General features: G+C 47.6%; 8 protein-coding genes across 8 annotated transcripts; 4 read left to right on the forward strand and 4 right to left on the reverse strand.

Moving 5' to 3' along the window:
- The first annotated feature begins 5791 nt into the window (after positions 1–5791).
- LOC133262843 (feather keratin 4-like) lies at positions 5792–8564 on the forward strand. Its single transcript, XM_061442337.1, has 2 exons — positions 5792–5906; positions 7750–8564. Exon 2 carries the CDS (start codon positions 7774–7776, stop codon positions 8179–8181), a length of 408 nt encoding a protein of 135 aa, XP_061298321.1. The 5' UTR covers positions 5792–5906; positions 7750–7773; the 3' UTR covers positions 8182–8564.
- A 1403-nt stretch (positions 8565–9967) lies between these two features.
- LOC133262841 (claw keratin-like) lies at positions 9968–10396 on the reverse strand. The gene has a single exon (XM_061442335.1). It carries the CDS (start codon positions 10394–10396, stop codon positions 9968–9970), a length of 429 nt encoding a protein of 142 aa, XP_061298319.1.
- Positions 10397–12258: 1862 nt separating this feature from the next.
- Positions 12259–12678, forward strand: LOC133262842 (claw keratin-like). The gene has a single exon (XM_061442336.1). The coding sequence runs from the start codon at positions 12259–12261 to the stop codon at positions 12676–12678; it is 420 nt and encodes a 139-aa protein (XP_061298320.1).
- Positions 12679–14661: 1983 nt separating this feature from the next.
- Positions 14662–15090, reverse strand: LOC133262879 (claw keratin-like). The gene has a single exon (XM_061442386.1). The coding sequence runs from the start codon at positions 15088–15090 to the stop codon at positions 14662–14664; it is 429 nt and encodes a 142-aa protein (XP_061298370.1).
- A 1934-nt stretch (positions 15091–17024) lies between these two features.
- Positions 17025–17453, forward strand: LOC133262891 (claw keratin-like). The gene has a single exon (XM_061442401.1). It carries the CDS (start codon positions 17025–17027, stop codon positions 17451–17453), a length of 429 nt encoding a protein of 142 aa, XP_061298385.1.
- A 2326-nt stretch (positions 17454–19779) lies between these two features.
- On the reverse strand, positions 19780–20190 carry LOC133262938 (claw keratin-like). Its single transcript, XM_061442448.1, has one exon. It carries the CDS (start codon positions 20188–20190, stop codon positions 19780–19782), a length of 411 nt encoding a protein of 136 aa, XP_061298432.1.
- Positions 20191–22680: 2490 nt separating this feature from the next.
- Positions 22681–23109, forward strand: LOC133262897 (claw keratin-like). Its single transcript, XM_061442406.1, has one exon. The coding sequence runs from the start codon at positions 22681–22683 to the stop codon at positions 23107–23109; it is 429 nt and encodes a 142-aa protein (XP_061298390.1).
- Positions 23110–25443: 2334 nt separating this feature from the next.
- LOC133262931 (claw keratin-like) lies at positions 25444–25854 on the reverse strand. Its single transcript, XM_061442443.1, has one exon. It carries the CDS (start codon positions 25852–25854, stop codon positions 25444–25446), a length of 411 nt encoding a protein of 136 aa, XP_061298427.1.
- Between the last annotated feature and the right edge of the window lie 343 nt (positions 25855–26197).

Consider the following 26197-nt stretch of genomic DNA (forward strand, 5'->3'; position numbering starts at 1 on the left):
TTTACATTGGCAAAGTGCTTATTATAAAGTTAATATCATGTAACTCCATTTAGATGTCCTGGAATCATATCTTTACTATAAAGTAGCTCTTCATTTAGATCTGATAAGCCTTGAATGTGCAAAGGGATTGTTCATCATCTCAAAAACTTTCCCATGTGCAGACTCCCCATTCCCTATTGTCCACATCATCCCTCTCTTTCCCTCTCTAGTTTCAGAGAGCTTCACCTATGTGCAGGATCAGGATAGAGTGTTCTTAAATTCTTGTCATTTCTTGCTCATTTTCTAAATTCATATCTTTTACATTGTAGGGCTGTTCAGCCTGGAGAAGACTGCATGGAGATCTTACAGCAGTCTTCCAATACTTGAAGGGGGCCTAAAAGGATGCCAGACAAAGACCCTTCATAGGGATTGTAGTGATAGGACAAGGGGTAATGGGTTTAAACTTAAAGAGGGGAAGTCCAGGTTAGATATAAGGAAGAAGTTCTTTACTGTGAGGGTGGCGAGGCACTGGAATAGGTTGCCCAGGGAAGTGGTAAGTGCTCCATCCCTGACAGTGCTCAAGGCCAGGCTGGACAGAGCCTTGGGCGACATGGTCTAGTGTGAGGCATCCTTGCCCATGGCAAGGTGCTGGAACTAGATGATCTGAAGGTCCTTTCCAACCCAAACCATTCCATGATTTTATGATTCTGTGTTTGTTCATACCAAGTTTTTGGTCTGCCCTCTCAAGGAACCTTCCAGCAATAACACCTACCTACAGTTATATATAGAAGAAAAGTTCAAAATCCTGATCTCAAACATGTTTCTGCCTTTCTCACACAAAAGATTGGAACAAATAAAGAGGATGAATCAAAACTTTTCTTGTCAGACTCCTTACATTCAAATATCAAGTAATAACATCACTTTAAATTACACATAAAATCTTCATTCTTGATACATTTTAATACAGTCATCATTAGTTCTAGACCTTGACCTGTGAGTACTTCAATTCCCATTAAAATTCAGACCCCCGGGGCAGATATGTGAGAGCAGAGGTCTGTGCTGGACAGCATTTCTCACCCTCTAACCAACAGAAGCCTGAGGTCTGCTAGGGAGGACACTGGATGAATCACATCAGATTTAGCTGCTACACCCACAGATTGCTAAAAATACTCCATTCATTCTCCTGCACGATTTGTTTACATTCCTGTGGTTTTTTCCTGATTAAATAACTTCAAATTTCCATGCCATAAATTGTCCTTAAAATCTGAGATGAATGAATGTGTGGGATTCCCCTGCAGGGTTAAAATTCACTTGTTAAGTATATCCTGTTGACGGATGAGCACAAATACTTTCAAAGAACTTTGTGAAGGCTGTACAACATCTTCTACAGGCACCACACTATGGTATTAGAAATCACCAGTGTTTCAGCAAGCTCTGATACCACACAACTCAAAACTATCCTTTCTTCTTATACATCAAGACTGATTCTGTATGTTGGCTACGCATTAAGAAATAACTGTGCTTTAAGGCAACATCTAAAATCTGCACACTGTATTTTAGATAACGTGATTGAAAATGACAGATTTTAAAGCTTAATAAAGCAAACCTGTGCCAGATGAAGATCTAATTCTGCATTTCTAACATTTTCTTATGTCTGCCATCCAACCTCTCATTTAAAGCAGGATCAGCTCTGAATTCAGACCATAATGCTTAGGGTTCCCTTCATGGGCAATTTTTTCCTCCTGTTTATATAGAATAATGGAATGATTTGGGTTGGAAAGGACTTTAAGATTATCTAGTTCCAACACCCCACCATGGGAAGGGACTCTTCACACTAGACCGTGTCGCCCAAGGCTCTGTCCAACCTAGCCTTGAACACTGTCAGGGATGGGGCAGCCACAGCTTCTCTGGGCAACCTGTTCCAGTGCCTCACCATTCTCACAGTAAAGAACTTCTTCCTTTTAACTAACCTGGACTTGCCCAGATTTATCAATCTGAACCCCTCTTGTTTCAGTTTATTATTTATTGTTTTCTCCATTCATTCCCCTGCCATACATCTTCTCAAATGGCCCAGCTTTATCTTCTCTTTAACTTGTGCTCACCTGGAACAACAGTTCAGCCTTTAACTTTTGTGCCATCCATTTCTGATCTATAAATGGTGACAACAGCTCCTTCCCCATTTCTTGTCAGACTGATGTTCTGAGATCTGATACAATTCAGGGAACATCCCTTATGTTGCTATTTCATAGCCAACACAATGTAGCCTTCATTTTCATTGTGACATTACAGGTAACATAAAGCTGATTTATACAGTTATAACCCAGCCTGGTTTGCTCCTTATCTATCTCTAGGAAACCAGCCAGCATCTTCAGCATCCATAATTATATGCATATTGACAAAAGATAACAATTCTCTGAAGGCAAGGGCTTACTCACAACAGAAGGAAAACAGTTTGCTATCTCCTGCCTAATGCCATACAATGAAGAGTTGAGGTGGGTGCTTGGGAAGTGAGTAATTAAAAAAAAAAAAAACAACCTCAAGACTTAAAAGGAAACTGAGGCAGGTTGTGTAATGTCGACTGGGGCAACCAGAGGGAGCTGTGGAGACCAAATCTTACAGAGCTAACTCAGCATCTTGTGACTTTCATCTGCATGACTCGGGTTTCCACCTATAAACCAAGAAACAGGATTAACAATAGATAAAAATCATGCTGTGATCAGCGAGAGCATACAACATAGGTATACTCCAAATAGATCTTACAACATCTAAATAATTTCAGTTGCTTTCTTGCCCTGAACAAGCTAGCATCCTGATTTTCTTGTATTACAATACATTTCACTACTGTTCTCATAAGCACATAGTGAGGGTGGTGTCTGCCTTCTGCCCTACATTATGACCTTCCCTTCTGTGCGCCTTCAAAATTTCTTTCTTCTAAGTTTATTATGCCAAATGATAAGGTTTTTGACAGTTTTGCCATTTTTCAGTATACAAGACTTAGTTTTATCCCAGCTAGAAGTGAGGAAAAAAAGTTAAAGTCCTGGATCTCCAACTGTATTTTGGGCTTTTTTGCTGGTCTGCTAAGCCCCAAGTACCTGTGGTAAAGACAAAGCTGGGGTGCCTCCCAGCCCTCCACACTTGTGAGGATCTGAGAAGGCTGGAAAGCCTTCCAGAAGCCAGCCAGCAATTGCACACATCATGAAGCCATCATACAAGAAAGTTTTACCCACAAAATGTTATCAAAAGACCTTCAGAAAAGCCTCTGTTCTCTTAAAATGGCAAATATGCTGGAGAAGACCATCCTTCATCCTCTCATGTACCCAGTCCACGAATTACTTTTTTTCTAGTAGCTGTAGTTCTGTTAAATCATGCTCCTTCTGCCATAAATTAGGATTTATGAGGTGTTTCTGGAAACACCCTGCATAATTAAACACCATGGGAATGTTTTGAGGACTGAAAGTGTTTCACAAACATTTATTAATGCATTGCCTATGCAAATAGTTATATTATCATAATAGCTGTAGGTGACGCCTAGTGTTGGGCAATAGTACCACCTTAAAGGAGATTTATCAAGGTCATTTCTGGCATTGTCCTAATTAGGCTGTGATTCACTGCCTCAAATTTTGGCTTATTCAACTTTCTCTTGCAGTTTGCATAAAATCAGAAAGCCAAAGCTTCCGATAGTGCAAGAACTGGTGGATCTATACGCTACTACATAACTATTGCTACCAATCTGTACCTATATTTCAGTTCACACTTGTCTAATGGGCAGAATTCTTGCTGATATAGTATGTGTTCAGATGACGTAAGCAAGTAGAGTGTCTTTGAAGTGAAGAGAATGAATGTTGCAGACCTGCATCAGCAGAGCATCCATCCCCAAGCCTTTTCCTTTGATTACTTCTTCATTAGCAAATGCTCCTGACTCAGCTTTACAAACAAAACTTCTGTGCTCTGAAGTTGAACTGGTTTGACCACACAAACCGTATCTTAGCTAGGCAACAGCCATTATTACTGCTGTCCCTGTCTTACACAAGGATATAATTTTCTAAAACAATTTAAAATTAATAGGCACCAACAATATTAACATTCTATATTGTGGTGTATGCAGTCTGCATTATTCTCTGCACTTTATTGACTTTATTACATTTCTTGGTCACTCTATGGCAGTTAGTACTAAACAGAGCACTAGACACAAACTGCAGGGGGAGTAGAAGAAGCGGAGAAGAGAAAATTTTGCGTAGGATTGCTACATTACGGGAGAATTCTGAAAACTGAATTAGTTTGTAGTCAAGGGATTTCATCTTAATATGACAGCAAGGATTCAGCTCCAAGTTGTGCCATGAACCTCCTAAATGCCACAGAGTTCAAGTGAGAGAAGAACCCTGAGTGCTTTCCTAGAATCCTTTAATAGGGGTGACTTTCATACTTGCTGTATGTGCATAAATACCGATGTTTTGAACTAAGAGTTTCAATGTGAACCTTGGAGGGGAGATGTCAGGCCTTGAGCAACCTGGTCTAGTGGGAGGTGTCCCTGTCCATGGCAGGGGTTGTAAATGGATGATCTTAAGTCCTTTCTGACCCAAACCATTCTATGATTTTAAGATTCTGTATCTTCCAGCTAGGAATTATCAAAAACTTAGAACCAAGAAGCACTGGTAACTTAGGGAGGGGAAGAAAAATAATCTAGACTGTATTTTTAGCTACACTGTGAGCTCCTTTGACATATGACATTCATTCTACCTTGTTAGGATCAAACCATGAAAATCTGAGGCCAGCTCTGCCACAGCACATAGCAACAGGCTGAACATTACCCCATCTGCTACTGATTGACTCACCTCCACCCCTGTGCACATGGTGATGGGAGGCTCCCATGCACACAGTGGCTCCCTCCAGTGGCAGAGGCTACTGGGAGGAACTTGTCTAAGTGCTCATGCAGTACACCCATATTCCCAGAAATCCCTTCACCACACTCACTCTTCCCACTGGAAGGAAGTTTCATGCACCAAAATGCCAAACACATTTAAATTAATTAAATCCATCAGCATCATGGTGTTTATGACACAATGCATTTATGACATTAATTATTCTTATTTTATATGGAGCCCATAAAGATCCCCTGGGCTGTGGAGCTTATCAGGAATATTCTGAAGACATCAGGAAATGAGATTCCAAAAGAAGTTCACAAACATCTGTTACTATGGCATACATGAAAATTATTTTAATAGCAAGAATATCCCAGTGGATTTAGACTGCTCTGACCTATGCATCTGAAATATGAAAAACATTCAATCTACTCATTTTAAGCTTCATAATTGGAGATGGCTTCATCTTTATTTAAAAGATAAATCTGTGACACGTTTGCTCTTTAAAGTTTTTGCACCAGATACTTCCCTGGCTAAAGAACACATCCGTAAACCTTATTAACATTATATCAGATGGAAAACAAGCTCTGTCTTTCTAGAGATTTATCTAAGCATGGAGATATTTACTAGATGTTAGCTTATATTTCCAATAAGGAAATCTTGTGTGTGTTGCCACACTGTGCATTGCCATCTCCGAGGCTCCCCGTGCAGTTGTTTTTTTAGCAAAGATAAGTCACCAGAAGCCTATTAATCCTTACCGCATTTTTAATTCTTAATGAAATCAGTAGAGTAAAACCAGGAAATGTCAAGATTAAAAGAACTTGCAAGTTACCATCTGCATTTTGTGTTATTACCCAACTCAGCTTCAGATAATCATAAACAGTGAACAAAACAATTACTGCAACTACAGCAGTAATACATGCAACAGGGTTTGGTTCATAAGTAATTAAGGCCTTTATACAAAGGGTGTCTCAGCTCCTCCAGGCAATCTAAGAAAGGGTATAAATACTCTCTCCATGAAAGTTTTTTCTAACTGCTTCTCTTGACTTGTTCTCTCCGGTGCGCTGAGTAAGTCTGATTTGACAACTATAAAAACCTTGAGTTTCATTTTGCTTTATCATGGATTTTTTGTTAAAATTGGGACTAAATCCGGCATAAATATTCTGGCTCTCAGGGACATTAGTAAGCATCTTTCAGCAGAAGCTTTCTATACTAGATGAAAGATCCAAAAATAAAAGGGCTTCTCCAGACTGCTTTGGGCTGTTAATTTCATGGGGGAATTGGGAATTTCAGTCTTAGTCCTGAAATATTTTCAACAGAGCTCTGAGAACAAATTTTGCCTTTGTTTCGGCTTATCTGGTTTACAAGGGGGGTTGAGCAGCTGTTAGGTGGGTGATTTCACAGATAACTATTGAAGTAAAAATCCTTGTTCAAAGTTAGTTTTGTGTAGCTCTAGAAGTGCAGCGCTGCTGCTGTTCATAACCTAGCCATCCTTAACCAAGTGGAGTCACAACAAGCTACACCAAGTGATTATTAGCCATTACCATTTAATGTAGCAGTGGGAATAAGCATTCATTTCTATTAAAACTCCACTAGTATTTCAATGTGTTTTAACGGAGATTAAATTAAGCAATTTTTAAGCTAAATTTGTGTTCAGTATTTGGGGTAAAATGCTATGCATGTTTTTTGCCTTCTATTTTGCTTTTCTCCCCAGAATGAAACATTTCAGGATAGATTTGCTTTGCTCTGAGTTGAGACAAGTAAACAGATCAAGGAGCTCAGCAGCAATTCCCCTGTTCCAACACTTTGCTAGAACCTGGTGCAAAATAGCACTGAGCTTCTGAAGTAAAGTTGTTTTCAGGATGTTTTTACTGTATGTTTGGCAATAAAGTAGCTTATTTATCAGAAAGTATTGCTGGCTACGTATTTTGGATCCTGTATTTTACCTCTCCATAGGTAAGACTGGCTGATTTCAGAGATTAGCTCCAAATTGCCCACTATCAGCTTTAGAAACTTCCTGCATTTTCTGTTAACTATTTCTAAGGAGAGCTGCAAGGCTGCCTGAAGCCTTACTTTTGTCTTCCAAATGTTCTCAAGGACAGGAGCACACAGGACTTAACTGGGAGTAAAATAATACTTTTTCCTTATTCATCATAATAAGGCATCTTTGATTTACAAGCTTAAAATACAATGCAATGTTATACAATGGAGAACTAGTTTCTATGTGAAGAGTTAACCTAGAAAAATAAATAAACAGTATGAAATGTGTTTAACCTTAACTGAAGCTGAAGTTTTCTTATTTGGGCTGACAATATTTTAAGTTATGTGCCCAACTAAACCAGTATTTTTAACCCCCCATTTATTCTTACCTTACATTTTTCTGTGTTTTAGTGGAACACTTTAGCACCTGAAAAGAACAGGAATCTGCAAGGAAAATCATGTAGGAAATTAAGCAGGCTGCTAAAGAGATGATTCAACACCCAAAGTTATTAAAAAACCCGGATCTTTTTCTCCTTGCTCCCTTACGCTCCATCTACAAAACACAGGCTGAGAAGCTGTGTGGGAGGAAAATAAATGCTGTGGGAACAAGTTCAAACTTGTCTCCGGGAAACATTACAAAGGGCTGGGAGGTTTTAGAGCAGATGTCAGTTTTGGAGACTGCACACAAAGAAAAGGGAGGGGTTTTGCTCTCCCAGAGCAAAAGAAAGAAAGAGGGCAAGCTTGAAGTAGCTTATAAAGTCCAAACAGATACAAGCTAAGTGAAAGGTGGTGGATAGCGTGAAAGGAACTTAACTACTGTCTTTAGCCAAATTATCTCTGTCTAAAGATCTCTCGGAACTACTCTTTGAAGTGTCAATAACCAAGTGCATAGATTTTTATTGTTTTTACTAATTGTGCAAATAAATTGCAGGCATTCCCTTACCACGGCCAGGCAATGGCTTCTGAGCAGCTGGCATGCACCACCCCCTGCGATGCCAAGTGTCCCCAACCCCTGGCCACCAGCAGCAACGAGCCCTGCGTCGTGGCCTGTGGTGACTCCAGGGTGATCATATACCCACCCCCCGTCGTTGTCACCTTCCCAGGGCCCATCCTCACCACCTACCCGCAGCAAACCGTCGTGGGAGCCTCGGAGCCCTCAGAGGTGGCCCTAGCAGAGGCTCCCACCGCAGCACCTCTGCCAGCGGAGACGATGGGGAGGCTGGAGGCAGCAACTGAGAAAGTTGCGCCCCAAGTCATCGCCCGACCTGAGCCACGGTGTGCCCCAAAATACTCCTACACCTATTCTTCCCAATGGACACATCCATGCAATTCGTACCGCTCTGGGAAGCGGTGGACATACTGAGGTGTGCACAGAGTGGTTTAAAGAAGCAGCAAAGGAAAATCAAGATGCAAATTGGGGGCGGAGCTGATGGGCACCAGCCCCAGTGTTGGGTGGTGTCTGGCTGCAAATGAGAGCTGCGAATGCTCCGCACCCGTGAAAGGCAGGTTCATGTGTGCATTTTCTCATTTTGCCTTTAGTTTAGATCTGTTATTCTCTGTTATTCTAAAGATGACTTTAGTCATCTGCTTACATTGTGCTTTGTCTTATTTCAGTTATACTATTGACACTGAACTTAGAGTGGTGACTTAGAATGCTAGAAATTGCACACAGCAACTGTGCCAAGGAAGAAAACCCATTTTTTATAGACTGCATCACTTTGACCCTGGTGATTACAGAACCTCACTGATCCCTTGGAAAGATGGTGTTTAAATTCTGTACAATTTTGTTCCAGAATTGTAGAAAAGCTGTCTCTTTCCAAATAAATTTTCTGTACCAAAGTCTGCCTCCTACTTTTCATTATCACATAATTATTTCCTTCTTCTTTTACTTATCGATTGAGTATATAGTAAATTTATCCTCGATCATAGGTTTTCCCTGTTTATTCTTCAAGTGCAAAGGTTACAAAATCTCAGGAATACTTTTCTACATAATGTCATTAAATACGTGCTGATCATTTGACACTTCCCCAGGACCAGCCTGAGTCTCTGGAAGTTGCCACTTGCAACAGCAATCCCTGCAAGGCCTCGGGTAATGTTCCAGGTGCTAATTTGACACTTCCATCTCAGGACAGAGCAACTTTTCCAGCCTAAAGCAAGATGTGGATATTGCAGTGCAGCCAGAAGGGTGCAGAAATGCAGAGCCCACACATGTCCTCCTGACACATTCTGCAGAGCTTCCCTGAGGTCGCAGAGGGAAGGATGCACTCAAGCTGCCCACAGATGACAGCACTCATGAATGCACCAGCCCCATTGCATGGCGAATGCTCAATGCATCATGCCAAGCATCACGACTGGGTGGGAAGAGGGTGCGGAATAGGAACAGGAAAGAAATATTCCACTGGTTTAACTTTCATTCCTCTATAGACCAAAAAAAAAAAAAGATTTCACTTTTGAAATGTCTTTTGTAATGAAGCTCATGATTTGCTAGGACATCCCTACCTTGCAGTTCAAAACTCTTTTCTGAGAAAAATTCAGAGCTTCCACAAATGTGATAAGCAGATTAGTGTTGATGTAACATTTCACATCATCGCTCTAGAATTATTGTTCACATTATTGATCTTGAAATAGTAACAGCAAAGTGAAGAATAAATTCAGACAAAACCTAATTCTTCATGGCTTAAGGGTTCATTCATGTGGGTTGAAAATGCAATGGAAAATGTGAGCAAGAAACAAACAAACAAAAAAATAAAAAAACCCAGAAACAATGACTGGAAAAACAAAAATCCTGAAGCTGCCCAAAGGGTCAACATTGCAATGTAACACAGCTTTTATTGCAGTTTGGGGGGGGGGGGAGGATTTGGGAGAAGAGACATGGATCAGGTAAAGGGCAGCTGATATCTCATAGCAAATGGCATCAACCATGTGCAAAAGCAGGCATCCATCATAGGGTTATATTGACATGGGAAGAGAGGCATAAAAGGATACTGAAGGGGGCAGGAGGAACATGCTTGGCAACAAGCATGCATGAGGTGTCCAAGCTTTGAATTCCAGAAGAGTTCAAGGGATGTCCTTCCTTAAGGCATTATGTGGAGATGTACCACAGGCTTTCCTGGAGCTCTATGTCATCTGCAGCTGGAGCCACCTGCGGATTAGCAGCTCCCACAGCTGGCACCAAAGGACACGAGGCCTCGACCCCAGCCACCATATCCTCCGCAGCCACCAAAGCCTCCATAGCCACCAAAGCCTCCATAGCCTCCACAGCTACCATAGCCTCCATAGCCACCATAGCCACCAAGGCCTCCATAGCCCCCATAGCCACCATAACCTCCATAGCCACCACGACCTCCATAACTGCCACCGTAGCCCCCAGCAATGGCAGGGACTCCCGCTGAGCCCACAACGCTGTGCTGTGGGAAGGAGCTGAGGATGGGTCCGGGGAAGGTGACCACTGAGGCCGGGGGCTGGATCACCACTGAGGAGCTCTGGCACTGACGCACGCAGGGCTCGTTGGTGGTGTCAGCCAGCGGGCATGGGGCAGCCACCCCACAGGAAGGGGCACACAGGCTGGAGCAGGACATCTTTCAGGCAGGCAAGGAGTCCTGGAAAATGCACCAGGGATTAGGCAAGGATGAGGGCAAGAAACTCTGTCAAGGGAGGCAGGGAGAGATCTGCAAGGGACTCCTAGGAGCTGCACTTACCTGGTTGATCAGGAGAGTCAAGAGCAGGAATCTGGATGGAGGCTGTGAAGCCTTCAGCTCTTTTATACATGTCCCAGACTGCCTGGGGCATTGGCTAGGGGTGTGGGCAGAATCTGGAACGACTCAAGAAAGCCAGTGGACAAACTTCATGGCAAACATAGACAAGTAAATCTTGGCTATATTTATTGGGGTCAGTGGTATGTGAATGTGCCTTGGAGTGCATATGAGTGATGATATATGGTACAGCGTATTACATGATAGATGAGGCACTGCTTTAGCTGACCTTGCAGCACCAATAAACACGCATCTGTCATTAATCTCCCACTTTGCCAACCCATTCCTGAGTGAGACTGCAGTGCCCAGCATGTCTGTGCCTGTGGGGAGCGTGGCCACATGCACCCTGGCTCTCTGTGGGTGCTCACCAGCTTCTTACTGCACACCCCTCAATGTCCAGCTGAGCAATTGAGTCCAACCAATGATGGCTCAAAGAGGACCATGCTCACAGGCATATGGTTGAGGAAGCTGGAGAAGTCCTGGTTCCCTCCTTTCCCTCCTGACCCTCCATGAACATCTCCCTCTCACACGTGACCCTGCTGCTGAATCTCACTGTTCCCCAAACATGTCAGTGTTGAGCTCCAAGTATGTGGGTCTTGCCCCACACAGAAAATACACCTTCTACTCTTTGCATGGCTGTCAATCAGTGATCCTTAATCACACCCTGGCAAGCAAGATCATGGAGATGGCTAAGGGATGCTCCTGTCTGGATGCCATAAAACAGAATTAGAAAATGGTGGTACTTTGGGATTTATTCTGAGCATAATGGAATGGCTTCTCACTTCACCCAATTTACCAATACCTCTATTGATTACCTTGTAAAAGAGAGGTAATGACAGGCGTGATGGCTGTGCCCAGGATTGCAAAGCACTTCTGCAAGGTGCCCAAGACTCCAGCACATGAGCAAAGTGGGAGGATTAGGGATTGATCAGCATTTATTGGTGCCATGAGGTCAGCTACAGCATCGCATCTCCTTTCATGTCATGGTGTGTCATTGTCCCTCCCATTCCCTGTTTGTTCTCAGGGCACGTTTGCTCGCTGCTCTCCTCAGGGAGGATGGATTCACTTTGTTTCATGAGGCTTCACCGCTTGATTTCTTCATTAGGTGGGGCTTCTGTCACTGATGCTGACCACTGCCCCAAGCAATGTAGGATATGTATAAAAGAGCTGAGGGCTTCACAGCTCTCTATCCTGCTTCGTCCATTCGACTCTCCTGATCACTGTGGTAACTCCAAGACTTATGTCCCTTTTTCTTTCCTCAGCTCTGTCTTCTTCAACATCTCTTTTCTGTCTTTTCCACTCCCCTTTCATCATGAATTGTAAGGATATGATGGTGCTCTCTCAGAGTCAGCAAAAGGCTGATAATTTAAACTTGCAAGTAAGATCTGTAGGGAACACCAATGCACTCAAATACATTTGGATCTCATCAATTTCTAATCTTCGTTTGAGGAGGTGGTTTTTCTTCTTTCCTATCGGAAGTCAGATTCAGGGAGTGTGTGGAAAAGCAAGGGGTTTACAGCAGCAGGTCCACTGTGGAATGGGGCTTACCTCTGACTGCCTGAGATCATCCAAGGAATGTCTTTTAGCAGAGTTTGCAACTGCAGGAAACTTAGGAGAGATTTGGGATCATGTGTTGTACTGCACCATAACTCTCCCTTCTCTTGCAGCTTGACTTTCCGAAGAGAAGAATGTCCTGCTCCAGCCTGTGTGCCCCATCCTGTGGGGTGGCCGCCCCATGCCCCCTGGCTGACACCACCAACGAGCCCTGCGTGCGTCAGTGCCAGAGCTCCTCGGTGGTGATCCAGCCCCCAGCAACGGTGGTCACCTTCCCCGGACCCATCCTCAGCTCCTTCCCTCAGCACAGCGCTGTGGGCTCAGCGGGGATCCCTGCCATTGCTGGGGGCTACGGCGGCAGTTATGGAGGCCGTGGTGGTTATGGTGGCTATGGTGGCTATGGAGGCCTTGGTGGCTATGGTGGCTATGGAGGCTATGGTAGCTGTGGAGGCTATGGAGGCTTTGGTGGCTATGGAGGCTTTGGTGGCTGCGGAGGATATGGTGGCTGGGGCCGAGGCCTCGCGTCCTTTGGTGCCAGCTGTGGGAGCTGTTAAGCCTCACCTGCTGCCACCACAGACAACAGAGAGCTCCAGGAAAGACCGTGGCACATCCCAACATGATGATTCCCATTGGAAGAACATCCCTTCAGCACTGCTGGGTTCCAGATGTTGAATGATTCATTCCTGTTGGTTGTCAACTCTGAGTATTTTATTTCCCAATTCAGTATCACTTTAGGACATGCTTCATATGACAATGTAACCCCATGATTGGTGCCTACTCTTGCAGCATGCTTAATGTTCTTTGCAGCTCTACCCACTGCCTGGAGATGTAAGCTTCTCCTGGTAAGGGTTCTGAACTTCTCCCAACTCCTTCCCTCCTCGAACTGTAATAAAAGCTGTGTTGCATCACAATGGTGTCCCTTGCTTTTATGATTTTTCCACATATGCAATATCCAAAGTGGCACTATGGATTCTCATGCGAATTCAGAGCAGGGACCATGCTCATTTCCACTGACTACAGTTTCTTTCTCTTTGTTGTCACTTTGCTCTTCCAGCCTTAGACTCCTGCACTCTGCAGTCCAGCAAGGCATGATGGGCACCATGCAGACTTTACTGTCCACTCTGGGTATTTCTCATTGGCTGCCCCAGGACCCCTGGATTGGCATGGAAGGAGGTACGGCCCAAGGGCAAAGGCCCAGTCTAAAGTCTCTAGAAGGCCACTGGTCAAAGGGGGAGAGAGTAAACAGTTTTCAGCACATCCCCAAATGCCTTGCCCCCATCACCTCCACATTCCTGCACCCCTGCACCATGTTCAACTCCAGTTTTTCTTCTGCCTCCCAGTGCTGCTTGTAGCATTTTTGCTCTTGTCTGCCTCAACTGCTGTAGGTGAAGATCTTGCAAGCCAGTCCTTGTGTCACCCACCTTCAGCCTACAAACACAGCTCTGCACAGGAATGACAGGAGAGTTTTTAAAAGCCCTACACCCTGGAACAGACTTTGCTGGACCTTTTCCTACCCTTTCACCTACACCAGCCCATAACATAGACCATGCTGCCACACACCTCCCAAAGAATCCAGCCACAGCAGTCATTACAGACTTGAACAAACCCCTCAACACAGTGCCCTCAGGTGAGACACACATGCCACCATGTAAGCCAGCACATAGCACATGCCTGAGAAACCTTTCACAGCAAACTGGATATGGTGATGGATGATGCTTCTTTTCCTGAGCTCCCCAGAAATAACCAGTGTGCTGCCACCTTGCCCCTCCTGATGGCTTTGGCTGGAACTGTCTGTGTGCAAGACCAAAGTGTAGAGCAGGGATCACAGGATAAGAAGTTCCTAGGGAAGGGAGTGATCACAGCAGGGTCAGCTGTTAAATCTCCCACTCAAAGAGCTTTATGCTTCAAATGACTTATATACCCGGGGACAAATCGTGTCTTGAAGAGGGCGCTTGGGGAGGCTATAGTGTGCTTATTGCTGTTGGGACACCGGAGAAATCTCACTGGGAAGTGCTTTACAAGACCCATTTGCAATGGTCATCATCAGTCATAACACAGAGCAAATGGCCCAAATACTCCAAGGGCACAACATGGGAGATTGAAACAGTGTCTGTCAACATGTGCAAAGTCTTAGGGCACATGGAAAGTAGAACAAAGAACCAGGAAAAATAGGAGTCGACATTCGGATGCAACACATCTTTTATTGCAGTTTAATGGGCAAGGAGTTGGGACAGGAGCATGGCCCCAAACAAGGGCAGCCAATGTCTCCAGGAAGATGATAGAGAAACAAAGAGTATAAACTGTGCTGAAGAAGCAGGAGCTCAGTGCAGGTCTCTGTCATGGGAGGGCAACAAGTCTTAAATTTATGCTCAAAGACGGCAGGAGGAAGGAACAGCTGGGAAACCACCAGGTATGAAGCATCCAAGCTCTGGATGCCAGCAGTGTTGTAGGCATGTTCTTCCTTAAGGCATCATGTTGGGAAGGGCCAGGGACATTCCTGGAGATCTCAGTCATCAGTGGCTGGAATCAGCTGCGGATTAGCAGCTCCCACAGCTGGCACCAAAGGACACAAGGCCTCGGCCCCAGCCACCATATCCTCCACAGCCACCGAAGCCTCCATAGCCACCAAAGCCTCCATAGCCTCCACAGCTACCATAGCCTCCATAGCCACCATAGCCACCAAGGCCTCCGTAGCCGCCATAGCCACCATAACCTCCATAGCCACCACGGCCTCCATAACTGCCACCGTAGCCCCCAGCAATGGCAGGGACTCCCGCTGAGCCCACAACGCTGTGCTGAGGGAAGGAGCTGAGGATGGGTCCGGGGAAGGTGACCACCGTGGCTGGGGGCTGGATCACCACCGAGGAGCTCTGGCACTGACGCACGCAGGGCTCGTTGGTGGTGTCAGCCACTGGGCATGGGGCGGCCACCCCACAGGAAGGGACACACAGGCTGGAGCAGGACATCTTTCAGGCAGGTACGGAGTCCTGGAAAATGCACCAGGGATTAGGCAAGGGTGAGGGCAAGAAACTCTGTCAAGGGAGGCAGGGAGAGATCTGCAAGAGACTCCTAGGAGCTGCACTTACCTGGTTGATCAGGAGAGTCAAGAGCAGGAATCTGGATAGAGGCTGTGAGGCTTCCAGCTCTTTTATACATGTTCCAGACTGCCTTGGGCATTGGCTAGGGGGCGTGGGTAAAATCCACGAGGACTCATGGAGCCCAGTAGACAAACTTTATGACACATATAATCACATATAAACACAAACTTTATGACACAAGTAACTCTTGGCCCTCTTTACTGGGGTCAGTGGTGTGTGAAGGGGCCCTGGAGTGCATACGCATGATGGGATATGAAACTGCACATTCCAGGATAGACAAGGTGCTGCTGTAGCTGACATTGCAGCATCAATAAACACAGGTCTGTCATTAATCCCCCACTTTTCCTATGTGGAAGAGTCACAGGCATATTTCAGAAGATTGTGTGACCCACCATACAGTTCTGTGGCAGCAGTTCCATTGCTGAGTGAGCCAGCAGTGCCCAACGTGCCCGTGATTGTGAGGAGCGTGGCCATGTGAACACTAGCTCTCTGTGGGTACTCACCAGGTTCTCATTCTGCAGCCCTCAATGTCCACCCGAGAATTGAGTCCATCCATAGAGGGCTCAAAGAGGACCACCCCCACAGACATGCAGCTGAGGAAGCCGGGGGAGTCCTAATTCCCTTCCTGACCTAATGACCCTCCCTACCCTTCTCCCTCTCACATGTGACCCTGGAGCCAAATCTCACTGCTCCCCAAAAACATCACTGTTGAGCTCCCAGTGTGCCTTGGGACAAGCTTTTCCTTGCCCCACATAGGAAAGGCAGCTCCTATTCTTAGAATACCTATCAAGCAGCGATGCTTATTCACACTGTGACAAAAAAGATCAAAGAGATGAATACGGGATGCTCCTGTCTTGATGCCCCAAAACAGGAACTGGAAGATGATGGTCATTTGGGATTTATTCTGAGCATACGGAATGGCTTCTGTTTTCACCCAACTTCCCAATACCTCCATTGACCACCTTGTAAAAGAGAGGTAATGACAGGCCTGCTGGCTGTGCCCAGGATTGCAAAGCACTTCTGCAAGGTGCCCAAGACTCCAACACATGAGCAAAGTGGGAGGATTAGGGATCGATCAGCATTTCTTGGTGCCATGAGGTCAGCTACAGCATCACATCTTTCATGTCATGGTGTGTCATTGTCCCTCCCATTAACTGTTTGTTCCCCAGGGCACCCTTGATTGCTGCTCTAACCTATGAGGATGGATTCACTTTGTTTCACGAGGCATCACTGCTTGATTTCATCATTAGCTGGGGCTTCTGTCCCTGGGCATTGCCACTGCCCCGGGCACTCTTGGGTATGTATAAAAGCTGAGGGTTTCACAGCTCTCTATCCTGCTTCATTCATTCCTGATCACTGTGGTAAGTCCAAGACTTATGTCCCTCTTTCCTTCTTCAGCTCTATCTTCCACTGTCTCCTGTACCCCCATTTCTTCACAAATAGTTACGATCTGATAGTGCTTTCTCAAAAGCAGGGAAAGGCAAAGGATTTAAACTTCCATCTGAGATCCGTAGGGAATAATAATACACCTTTAGATCTCATTGATTGGCAACCTTCATTTGTTGAGGGGGCTTTTCTTCTTTTCTATGGGTGGGACAGGCTGAAGAAATGTGTGGGAGAGCAAGGGCTTTTCAGCATCAAGTCCAGTGGGGAATGGGACTTTGCTTTGAATGCCTGAAATGATCCAGGCAATGTCCTGGAGCAGAGGTTGCAACTGCAGGAGTGAGGAGGGATTTGGGGTTATGCCTTGTACTGCACCGTAACTCTCCCATCTCTTGCAGCTTGACCTCCCAAAGAGAAGAATGTCCTGCTCCAGCCTGTGTGCCCCTTCCTGTGGGGTGGCTGCCCCATGCCCGCTGGCTGACACCACCAACGAGCCCTGCGTGCGTCAGTGCCAGAGCTCCACAGTGGTGATCCAGCCCCCAGCCACGGTGGTCACCTTTCCCGGACCCATCCTCAGCTCCTTCCCTCAGCACAGCGCTGTGGGCTCAGCGGGAGTCCCTGCCATTGCTGGGGGCTACGGCGGCAGTTATGGAGGCCATGGTGGTTATGGAGGTTATGGTGGCTACGGGGGTTATGGACGCCTTGGTGGCTATGGAGGCTATGGAGGATACGGTAGCTGTGGAGGCTTTGGAGGCTTTGGCGGCTACGGAGGCTTCGGTGGCTGTGGAGGTTATGGCGGCTGGGGCCGAGGCCTCGCGTCCTTTGGCGCAGGCTGCGGGATCTGCTAAGCCCCAGCTGAGTCCTTCTACAGATGACAGTTCTCCAAGAAAGCCACTTGCACTTCCCAACTGATGATGGCCAAAGAAAAACATCCCTTCAGCACTGCTGGGTTCCAGAGCCTGGGGACACGGTACCTGCTGATGGCCAACTCTAAGTATTTTATGCCCCAATTCAGTATTGTTTGAGGGCATGCTTAGTATGACAATGCAGCCCCATGATGGGTGCCTGCTCCTGCAGCATGCTTAATGCTCTTTGTGGCTCTGTCCACTGCCTGGAGACGCAGGCTTCTCTTGGTCGGGGCTCTGCACTTCTCCCAGCTCCTTTCCTCCTCAAACTGCAATAAAAGCTGTGTTGCATCGCATCGTTGTCCCTAGATTTTATATTATGTCCTCCACATGCAGTACTCCAGGTATCAGCATGGGTTCTCCTGCGTTTTCAAGGGAGCACCCAGACACTGCCTTCTCAGAGGGACCTTTGGAAGCTGCCTTGCTTCCTCCTGCCTTCCTTTAGGAATCAACAGATTGCTCAGAGATGGTTACGGTGAGCAGGGACCTTGCTCATCTCCACTAAGCACAGTTCCTCCCTCTGCCATCTCTCTCATCTCTCAGCATAAGGGTGCTGCTCTCTGCAGCACAAAAAGGCATGATGGACTTCACGCAGATTTTCTTGCCCATTCTGTTCATTTCTCATCGGCTGCCTGAAGCCCCAGGACACCTGGATAGGCACGGCAGGAGACACAGCCCCTGAGCAAAGATCCAGCTCAAGGCCTCTTGTAAGGCCACAGCTCAAAGGGGAAGAGAGTAAACAGTTCCCAACACATCCCCAAATGCCTTGCCACCACATTCCTGCATGCCTGCACCATTTCCACCTCCAGTTTTCCCTCTGTCTCCCAGTGTTCCTTGGAGAACATTTGCCTTGTCTCCCCCAACTGCTTTAGGTGAAGATCTTGCCAGCCAGGTCTGTGTCACCCACCTTCAGCTTTCAGACATGGCTATGGCAAGGAATGACAGGAGTGTTTCTTAAAGTCACATGCCCTGGAACTGCCTTTGCGGACTATTTCTGCCCTTCCTCACTTAGAAGACCATAATGTAGACTATGCTGCCACACACCTCCCAAAGCATCCAGCCATAGCAGTCGTGACAGGCTCGAGCATCCCCCCCAGTAAAGTGTCCTCAAGAGAGACACGCATGCCACCATGTCAGCCAGCACATAGCACAGGCCTGGGAAACAGTTCACAGCAAACTAAAGAGATATGGGGATGGATGATGCCTCTTTTCCTGAGGTCCCCAGAAATGACCAACCTGCTGCTACATTGCCCTTCCTGATGGCTTTGGCAAGAACTGTCTTTGTGCAAGACCAATGTGCAGTGCTGGGATGACACAGTGAGAAGTTACCTGTGTAAGGGAGGAACCTCAGCAGCGTTGGCATTGCAGCTTCCCACTCAAATAGCTTTATGTTTCATGCAACTTGGATTCCCAGGGACAAATCATGGCTCGGAGAGACTCTTGGGAAGATTTTCCAGTGTCTATCACATCCCTTCCTACTGGTCCCAATCACTATTTGGGCATGGGCACAAGTCCAATGTGTGGCAAGAGCACTGTGCATGCACAGGTATCCTCTTCATTTTCCCTGGACATCCCAATATGACCAGTAACAAGGTAACAGAAGGAGGCGATTTTAAGCATGCCAGTTTTGAGGAGGATTTGAAAGATCTTCCTCCATAAACCTCTCTCACCCTCGTATCTTCCAAAAAGGCATAGGCAAAATTTGGTGTTCATTGTTGTTGGGAGACCAGAGAGAGCTCACTGGATAGTGCTCTAGGATTCCCATCTGTGACGGTCATCATCAATCAGAACAAACCGAGCAAAGTGACCAAATGGCACAACATGAGAAATACAAACAGTGCGGGTCAACATGCTCAGAGGCTTAGGGCACGTTGAAAGAAGCAAGCATCAGGAAAACACAAGACTCAAAGTTGCAGTGCAGCACAGAATTTATTGCTGTTTAAGAGGGGTAAAGAGTTGGGCAAGAGCAGGGCCCCAACCAAGGCCAGCCCATGTTTCCAGGGAGTGGACGGAGAAACAAAGAGCATAAACCATGCTGCAGGAGAAGGTGCTCAGTGCAGGTCTCTGTCATCAGGTGTGACCAGTCTCTTGAAAGATGCTCAAGCAGAGCAGAAGGGAGGCAAATTTGGACAACAAGGAGGCACGAGGCATCCAAGCCTGGATTCCAGCAGTGATGAAAGTATGCTCTTCCAATGGGCAACATCAGGTTGGGATACGCCAAGGTCTTTCCTGGGGCTCTGTGTCATCTGTGGCCGGCACCAGGTGAGGCTTAGCAGCTCCCACAGCTGGCACCGAAGGACACGAGGCCTCGGCCCCAGCCACCATATCCTCCACAGCCACCGAAGCCTCCATAGCCACCAAAGCCTCCATAGCCTCCACAGCTACCATAGCCTCCATAGCCACCATAGCCACCAAGGCCTCCATAGCCGCCATAGCCACCACGGCCTCCATAACTGCCACCGTAGCCCCCAGGTATGGCAGGGACTCCCGCTGAGCCCACAACGCTGTGCTGAGGGAAGGAGCTGAGGATGGGTCCGGGGAAGGTGACCACCGTGGCTGGGGGCTGGATCACCACTGAGGAGCTCTGGCACTGACGCACGCAGGGCTCGTTGGTGGTGTCAGCCAGCGGGCATGGGGCAGCCACCCCACAGGATGGGGCGCACAGGCTGGAGCAGGTCATTCTTCTCTTCAAGGGATCAATCTTTAAGACAAGACAAAGTTACGGTGCAGTACAAAGCATAACCCCAGATCTCTCCTGCGTTTGTTGCACTTGGAACATCTGCTAAAGGCATTCCCTGGAGTAGCTCAGGCAGTCAGAGCTAAGTCCCATTTCACAGTGGACCTGCTGCTGTGAAGCCCTTGCTCTCCCACACACTCTGTGAATCTGGCTTCCCCGTAGGAAACAAGAAAAATCCCCTCGTCATAAGAAGATTGGAAATCAATGAGATCAAAAGTTCCATTATTATTCCCTAAGGATCTCAGAGGGAAGTTTAAATTTGCAGCCTTTCCCTGGTTATGAGAGAGCACTGCCAGATCCTAACTATTCATGGTGAAATGGGGGTAGAGTAGACAGCAAATGAGACATTGAGGAAGACAGAGCTGAGGAAGGAAAGAGAAAAATAAGTCTTGGACTTACCACAATGATCAAGAGAGTCGAGTGGAAGAAGCGGGATAGGGAGCTGTGAAACCCTCAGCTCTTTTATACATGTCCTACTCTTCCTGGGCAGTGGCCAGCGTCAGGCACAGATGTCTCAGCTGATGATGAAATGAAGCGGTGAAGCCTCCTGAAGCAAAGTGAATCCATCCTCACCGGCGAGAGTAGCGAGCAAACGTGCCCTGGAGAGCAAACAGGGAATGGGAGGGACAGACCATGACACGCCATGACATGAATGACAAGGCTATGCTTTAACTGACCTCATGGCACCAATAAACCCCGATCGATCCCTGATCCTCCCACTCTGTTCATGCACTGGAGTCTTGCTCACCTTTCACTCCTGGCCGCAGCCATCACACCTGCATTGCCTCTCTTTTACAGGGAGGTAAAGAGAGGCATGAGGAGTTTGGCCAAATAGAGAGGCCATTCTACATGCTTGGATTGGGTCCCAAAGGGCCACCATCTTCCAATGCACTTCTGGGAAAACAGGTCAGGAGCATCCCTTAGCCATCTCCATGACCTTGCTCATCAGGGTGTGATTGACGATCCCGATTGACAGCAAGAGAAAGAGTACTAGCTGTACTTACTGTGTGGGACAAGAATCACATGCTGGGAGATCAGCAGTGCCATGTTACGGGAGCAGTGAGATCCGGCAGCAGGATCCTGTGAGAGAGGGTGATGTGCACAAAGTGGCGGGAGGGCAGGAAGGGTGCCAGGATTCCCCCAACTTCCTTGGCCACGCGTCTGTGTGTGTTTTTGTCCTCGATCCCTTTCTGGAGGGAGCTGGACATGGAGGGCTGCACAACGAAAGGTTGGTGAGCACCCACAGAGAGCCAGGGTGCACGTGGCCACGCTCTCGGAAGGCAAAGGCACGCTGAGCGGTTCTGGCTCACTCAGCAGTGGGGCTGCTGCTCAGTGTGGCATGACTGGACACAGCAATCTTCTGCAAGATGCCGGTGACATTTCCCTGCAGACAAAGTGGGGGATTACTGACAGATCCCTGTTTATTGAAGCTGCAATGTCAGCTAAGTCAGAAAGTTGCTTGTCATGGAATGTGGAGTGCATATGCCATCAGCCATATGTACTCCAGGGCACCTTCGCATAGAGAATGGCATTTCCCTTCACCAACTTCCCAATACCTCTATTGATCACCTTGTAAAAGAGAGGTAATGACAGGCTTGATGGCTGTGCCCAGGATTGCAAAGCACTTCTGCAAGGTACTCAAGACTCCAACACATGAGCAAAGAGGGAGGATTAGGGACCGATTGGGGTTTATTGGTGCCATGAGGTCAGCTACAGCATCACATCTCCTTTCATGTCATGGGGTGACATTGTCCCTCACGCTCCCTGTTTTGTCTCCAGGGCACATTTCCTCGCTACTCTAACCAATGACGATGGATTCACTTTGCTTCAAGAGGCATCACTGCTTGATTTCATCATTAGCTGGGGCTTCTGTTGCTGAGCATTGCCACTGCCCCGGGCACTCTTGGGTATGTATAAAAGCTGAGGGTTTCACAGCTCTCTATCCTGCTTCATTCATTCGACTCTCCTGATCATTGTGGTAAGTCCAAGACTTATGTCCCTCTTTCCTTCTTCAGCTCTATCTTCATCAAGGGCTCTTCCTCTGTCTCCTGTATTCCCATTTCTTCACAAATAGTTACGATCTGATAGCGCATTCACACAAGCAGGGAAAGGCTAAGGATTTAAACTTCCATCTGAGATCCGTAGGGAATAATAATGCACCTTTAGATCTCATCGATTGGCAACCTTCATTTGTTGAGGGGGATTTTCTTCTTTCGTATGGGTGGGACAGGCTGAAGAAATGTGTGGGAGTGCAAGGGCTTTTCAGCATCAAGTCCAGTGGGGAATGGGACTTTGCTTTGACTGCCTGAAATGATCCAGGCAATGTCCTGGAGCAGAGGTTGCAACTGCAGGAGTGAGGAGGGATTTGGGGTTATGCCTTGTACTGCACCGTAACTCTCCCATCTCTTGCAGCTTGACCTCCCAAAGAGAAGAATGGCCTGCTCCAGCCTGTGTGCCCCTTCCTGTGGGGTGGCTGCCCCATGCCCGCTGGCTGACACCACCAACGAGCCCTGCGTGCGTCAGTGCCAGAGCTCCTCGGTGGTGATTCAGCCCCCAGCCACGGTGGTCACCTTCCCGGGACCCATCCTCAGCTCCTTCCCTCAGCACAGCGCTGTGGGCTCAGCGGGAGTCCCTGCCATTGCTGGGGGCTACGGCGGCAGTTATGGAGGCCATGGTGGTTATGGAGGTTATGGTGGCTACGGGGGCTATGGACGCCTTGGTGGCTATGGGGGCTATGGAGGATACGGTAGCTGTGGAGGCTTTGGAGGCTTTGGCGGCTACGGAGGCTTCGGTGGCTGTGGAGGTTATGGCGGCTGGGGCCGAGGCCTCGCGTCCTTTGGCGCAGGCTGCGGGATCTGCTAAGCCCCAACTGAGTCCTTCTACAGATGACAGAGTTCTCCAAGAAAGCCACTCGCACTTCCCAACTGATGATGGACAAAGAAAAACATCCCTACAGCACTGCTGGGTTCCAGAGCATGGGGACCCGGTACCTGCTGATGGCCAACTCTAAGTATTTTATGCCCCAATTCAGTATTGTTTGAGGGCATGCTTAGTATGACAATGCAGCCCCATGATGGGTGCCTGCTCCTGCAGCATGCTTAATGCTCTTTGTGGCTCTGCCCACTGCCTGGAGACGCAGGCTTCTCTTGGTCGGGGCTCTGCACTTCTCCCAGCTCCTTTCCTCCTCAAACTGCAATAAAAGCTGTGTTGCATCGCATCGTTGTCCCTTGATTTTATATTATGACCTCCACATGCAGTACTCCAGGTATCAGCATGGGTTCTCCTGCGTTTTCAAGGGAGCTCCCAGACACTGCCTTCTCAGAGGGACCTTTGGAACCTGTCTTGCTTCCTCCTGCCTTCCTTTAGGAATCAACAGATTGCTCAGAGATGGTTACGGTGAGCAGGGACCTTGCTCATCTCCACTAAGCACAGTTCCTCCCTCTGCCATCTCTCTCATCTCTCAGCATTAGGGTGCTGCTCTCTGCAGCACAAAAAGGCATGATGGACTTCACACAGATTTTCTTGCCCACACTCTTCATTTCTCATCAGCTACCTGCAGCCCCTGGACCCCTGGATAGGCATGGCCAGAGACATAGCTCAAGGGCAAAGACCCATTTCAAGGCCTCTTGTAAGTCCACTTGTAAAATGTGAAGAGAGTAAACAGTTCCCAACACCTCCCTAAATGCCTTGTCCCCATCTCCTCCACATTCCTGCATACCTGCACCATTTCCACCTCCAGGTTTTCCTCTGTCTCCCAGTGCTCCTTGGAGAACATTTGCTTTGTCTCCCCCAACGGCTGGAGGTGAAGATCTTGCCAGCCAGGTCTGCGTCACCCACCTTCAGCTTGCAGACATGGCTATGGCAAGGAATGACAGGAGAGTTTCTTAAAGTCACATGCCCTGCAACCGCCTTTGAGGACTTTTCTGCCTCTTCTTCACATAGAAGACCATAATGTACACCATGCTGCCACACAGCTCCCAAAGCATCCAGACACCGCAGTCATGCCAGGGTCAAACAAACCCCAGTACAGTATCCTCAAGAGAGACACACATGCCACCATGTGAACCAGCATATAGCACAGGCCTGAGAAACAGCTCACAGCAAACTGAAGAGATATGGGGATGGATGATGCCTCTTTTCCTGAGGTCCCCAGAAATGACCAACCTGCTGCTACATTGCCCTTCCTGATGGCTTTGGCAAGAACTGTCTTTGTGCAAGACCAATGTGCAGTGCTGGGATGACACAATGAGAAGTTACCTGCGTAAGGGAGGATTATCAGCAGTGTTGGCCTTGCAGCTTCCCACTCAAATAGCTTTATGTTTCCTGCAACTTGGGTGCCCAGGGACAAATCATGGCTCGGAGAGACACTTGGGAAGATTTTCAAGTGTCTATCACATCCCTTCCTACTGGTCCCAGTCACTATTTGGGCACGGGCACAAGTCCAACGTGTGGCAAGAGCACTGTGAATGCACAGGTATCCTCTTCATTTTCCCTGGACATCCCAATATGACCAGTAACAAGGTAACAGAAGGAGGCGATGGAAGCATGCCAGTTTTGAGGAGGATTTGAAAGATCTTCCTCCTTAACCCTCTCTCACCCTCGTATCTTCCAAAAAGGCATAGGCAAAATTTGGTGTTCATTGCTGTTGGGAGACCAGAGAGAGCTCACTGGATAGTGCTCTAGGATTCCCATCTGTGACGGTCATCATCAATCAGAACAAACCGAGCAAAGTGACCAAATGGCACAACATGAGAAATACAAACAGTGCGGGTCAACATGCTCAGAGGCTTAGGGCACGTTGAAAGAAGCAAGCATCAGGAAAACACAAGACTCGAAGTTGCAGTGCAGCACAGAATTTATTGCAGTTTAAGAGGGGTAAAGAGTTGGGCAAGAGCTGGGCCCCAAACAAGGTCAGCCCATGTTTCCAGGGAGTAGACCGTGAAACAAAGAGCATAAACCATGCTGCAGGAGAAGATGCTCAGTGCAGGTCTCTGTCATCGGGGGTAACCAGTCTCTTGAAAGATGCTCAAGCAGAGCAGGAGGGAGGCAAATTTAGACAACAAGCAGGCACGAGGCATCCAAGCCTGGATTCCAGCAGTGATTAAAGTATGCTCTTCCAATGGGCAACATCAGGGTGGGATACTCCAAGGTCATTCCTGAAGCTCTGTGTCATCTGTGGCCGGCACCAGGTGAGGCTTAGCAGCTCCCACAGCTGGCACCGAAGGACACGAGGCCTCGGCCCCAGCCACCATATCCTCCACAGCCACCGAAGCCTCCATAGCCTCCATAGCCTCCACAGCTACCATAGCCTCCGTAGCCACCATAGCCACCATAGCCACCAAGGCCTCCATAGCCGCCATAGCCACCACGGCCTCCATAACTGCCACCGTAGCCCCCAGGTATGGCAGGGACTCCCGCTGAGCCCACAACGCTGTGCTGAGGGAAGGAGCTGAGGATGGGTCCGGGGAAGGTGACCACCGTGGCTGGGGGCTGGATCACCACTGAGGAGCTCTGGCACTGACGCACGCAGGGCTCGTTGGTGGTGTCAGCCAGCGGGCATGGGGCAGCCACCCCACAGGATGGGGCACACAGGCTGGAGCAGGTCATTCTTCTCTTCGAGGGATCAATCTTTAAGACAAGACAAAGTTACGGTGCAGTACAAAGCATAACCCCAGATCTCTCCTGCGTTTGTTGCACTTGGAACATCTGCTAAAGGCATTCCCTGGATTAGCTCAGGCAGTCAGAGCTAAGTCCCATTTCACAGTGGACCTGCTGCTGTGAAGCCCTTGCTCTCCCACACACTCTGTGAATCTGGCTTCCCCATAGGAAACAAGAAAAATCCCCTCGTCATAAGAAGATTGGAAATCAATGAGATCAAAAGTTCCATTATCATTCCCTATGGATCTCAGAGGGAAGTTTAAATTTGCAGCCTTTCCCTGGTTATGAGAGA

The sequence above is a fragment of the Pezoporus flaviventris genome, unplaced genomic scaffold (assembly GCF_033815535.1).
Source record: "Pezoporus flaviventris isolate CSIRO_AGI_PZ_B2104156 unplaced genomic scaffold, CSIRO_AGI_Pfla_v1 ptg000225l, whole genome shotgun sequence".
Classification (NCBI taxonomy): Eukaryota; Metazoa; Chordata; class Aves; order Psittaciformes; family Psittacidae; genus Pezoporus; species Pezoporus flaviventris.

What these genes read in the sequence shown, in the direction of transcription:
- LOC133262879 (XM_061442386.1), bottom strand. Translation starts at nt 15,090, where the DNA reads ATGTCCTGCTCCAGCCTGTGTGTCCCTTCCTGTGGGGTGGCCGCCCCA.
- LOC133262841 (XM_061442335.1), bottom strand. Translation starts at nt 10,396, where the DNA reads ATGTCCTGCTCCAGCCTGTGTGCCCCTTCCTGTGGGGTGGCTGCCCCA.
- LOC133262931 (XM_061442443.1), bottom strand. Translation starts at nt 25,854, where the DNA reads ATGACCTGCTCCAGCCTGTGTGCCCCATCCTGTGGGGTGGCTGCCCCA.
- LOC133262897 (XM_061442406.1), top strand. Translation starts at nt 22,681, where the DNA reads ATGGCCTGCTCCAGCCTGTGTGCCCCTTCCTGTGGGGTGGCTGCCCCA.
- LOC133262843 (XM_061442337.1), top strand. Translation starts at nt 7,774, where the DNA reads ATGGCTTCTGAGCAGCTGGCATGCACCACCCCCTGCGATGCCAAGTGT.
- LOC133262842 (XM_061442336.1), top strand. Translation starts at nt 12,259, where the DNA reads ATGTCCTGCTCCAGCCTGTGTGCCCCATCCTGTGGGGTGGCCGCCCCA.
- LOC133262891 (XM_061442401.1), top strand. Translation starts at nt 17,025, where the DNA reads ATGTCCTGCTCCAGCCTGTGTGCCCCTTCCTGTGGGGTGGCTGCCCCA.
- LOC133262938 (XM_061442448.1), bottom strand. Translation starts at nt 20,190, where the DNA reads ATGACCTGCTCCAGCCTGTGCGCCCCATCCTGTGGGGTGGCTGCCCCA.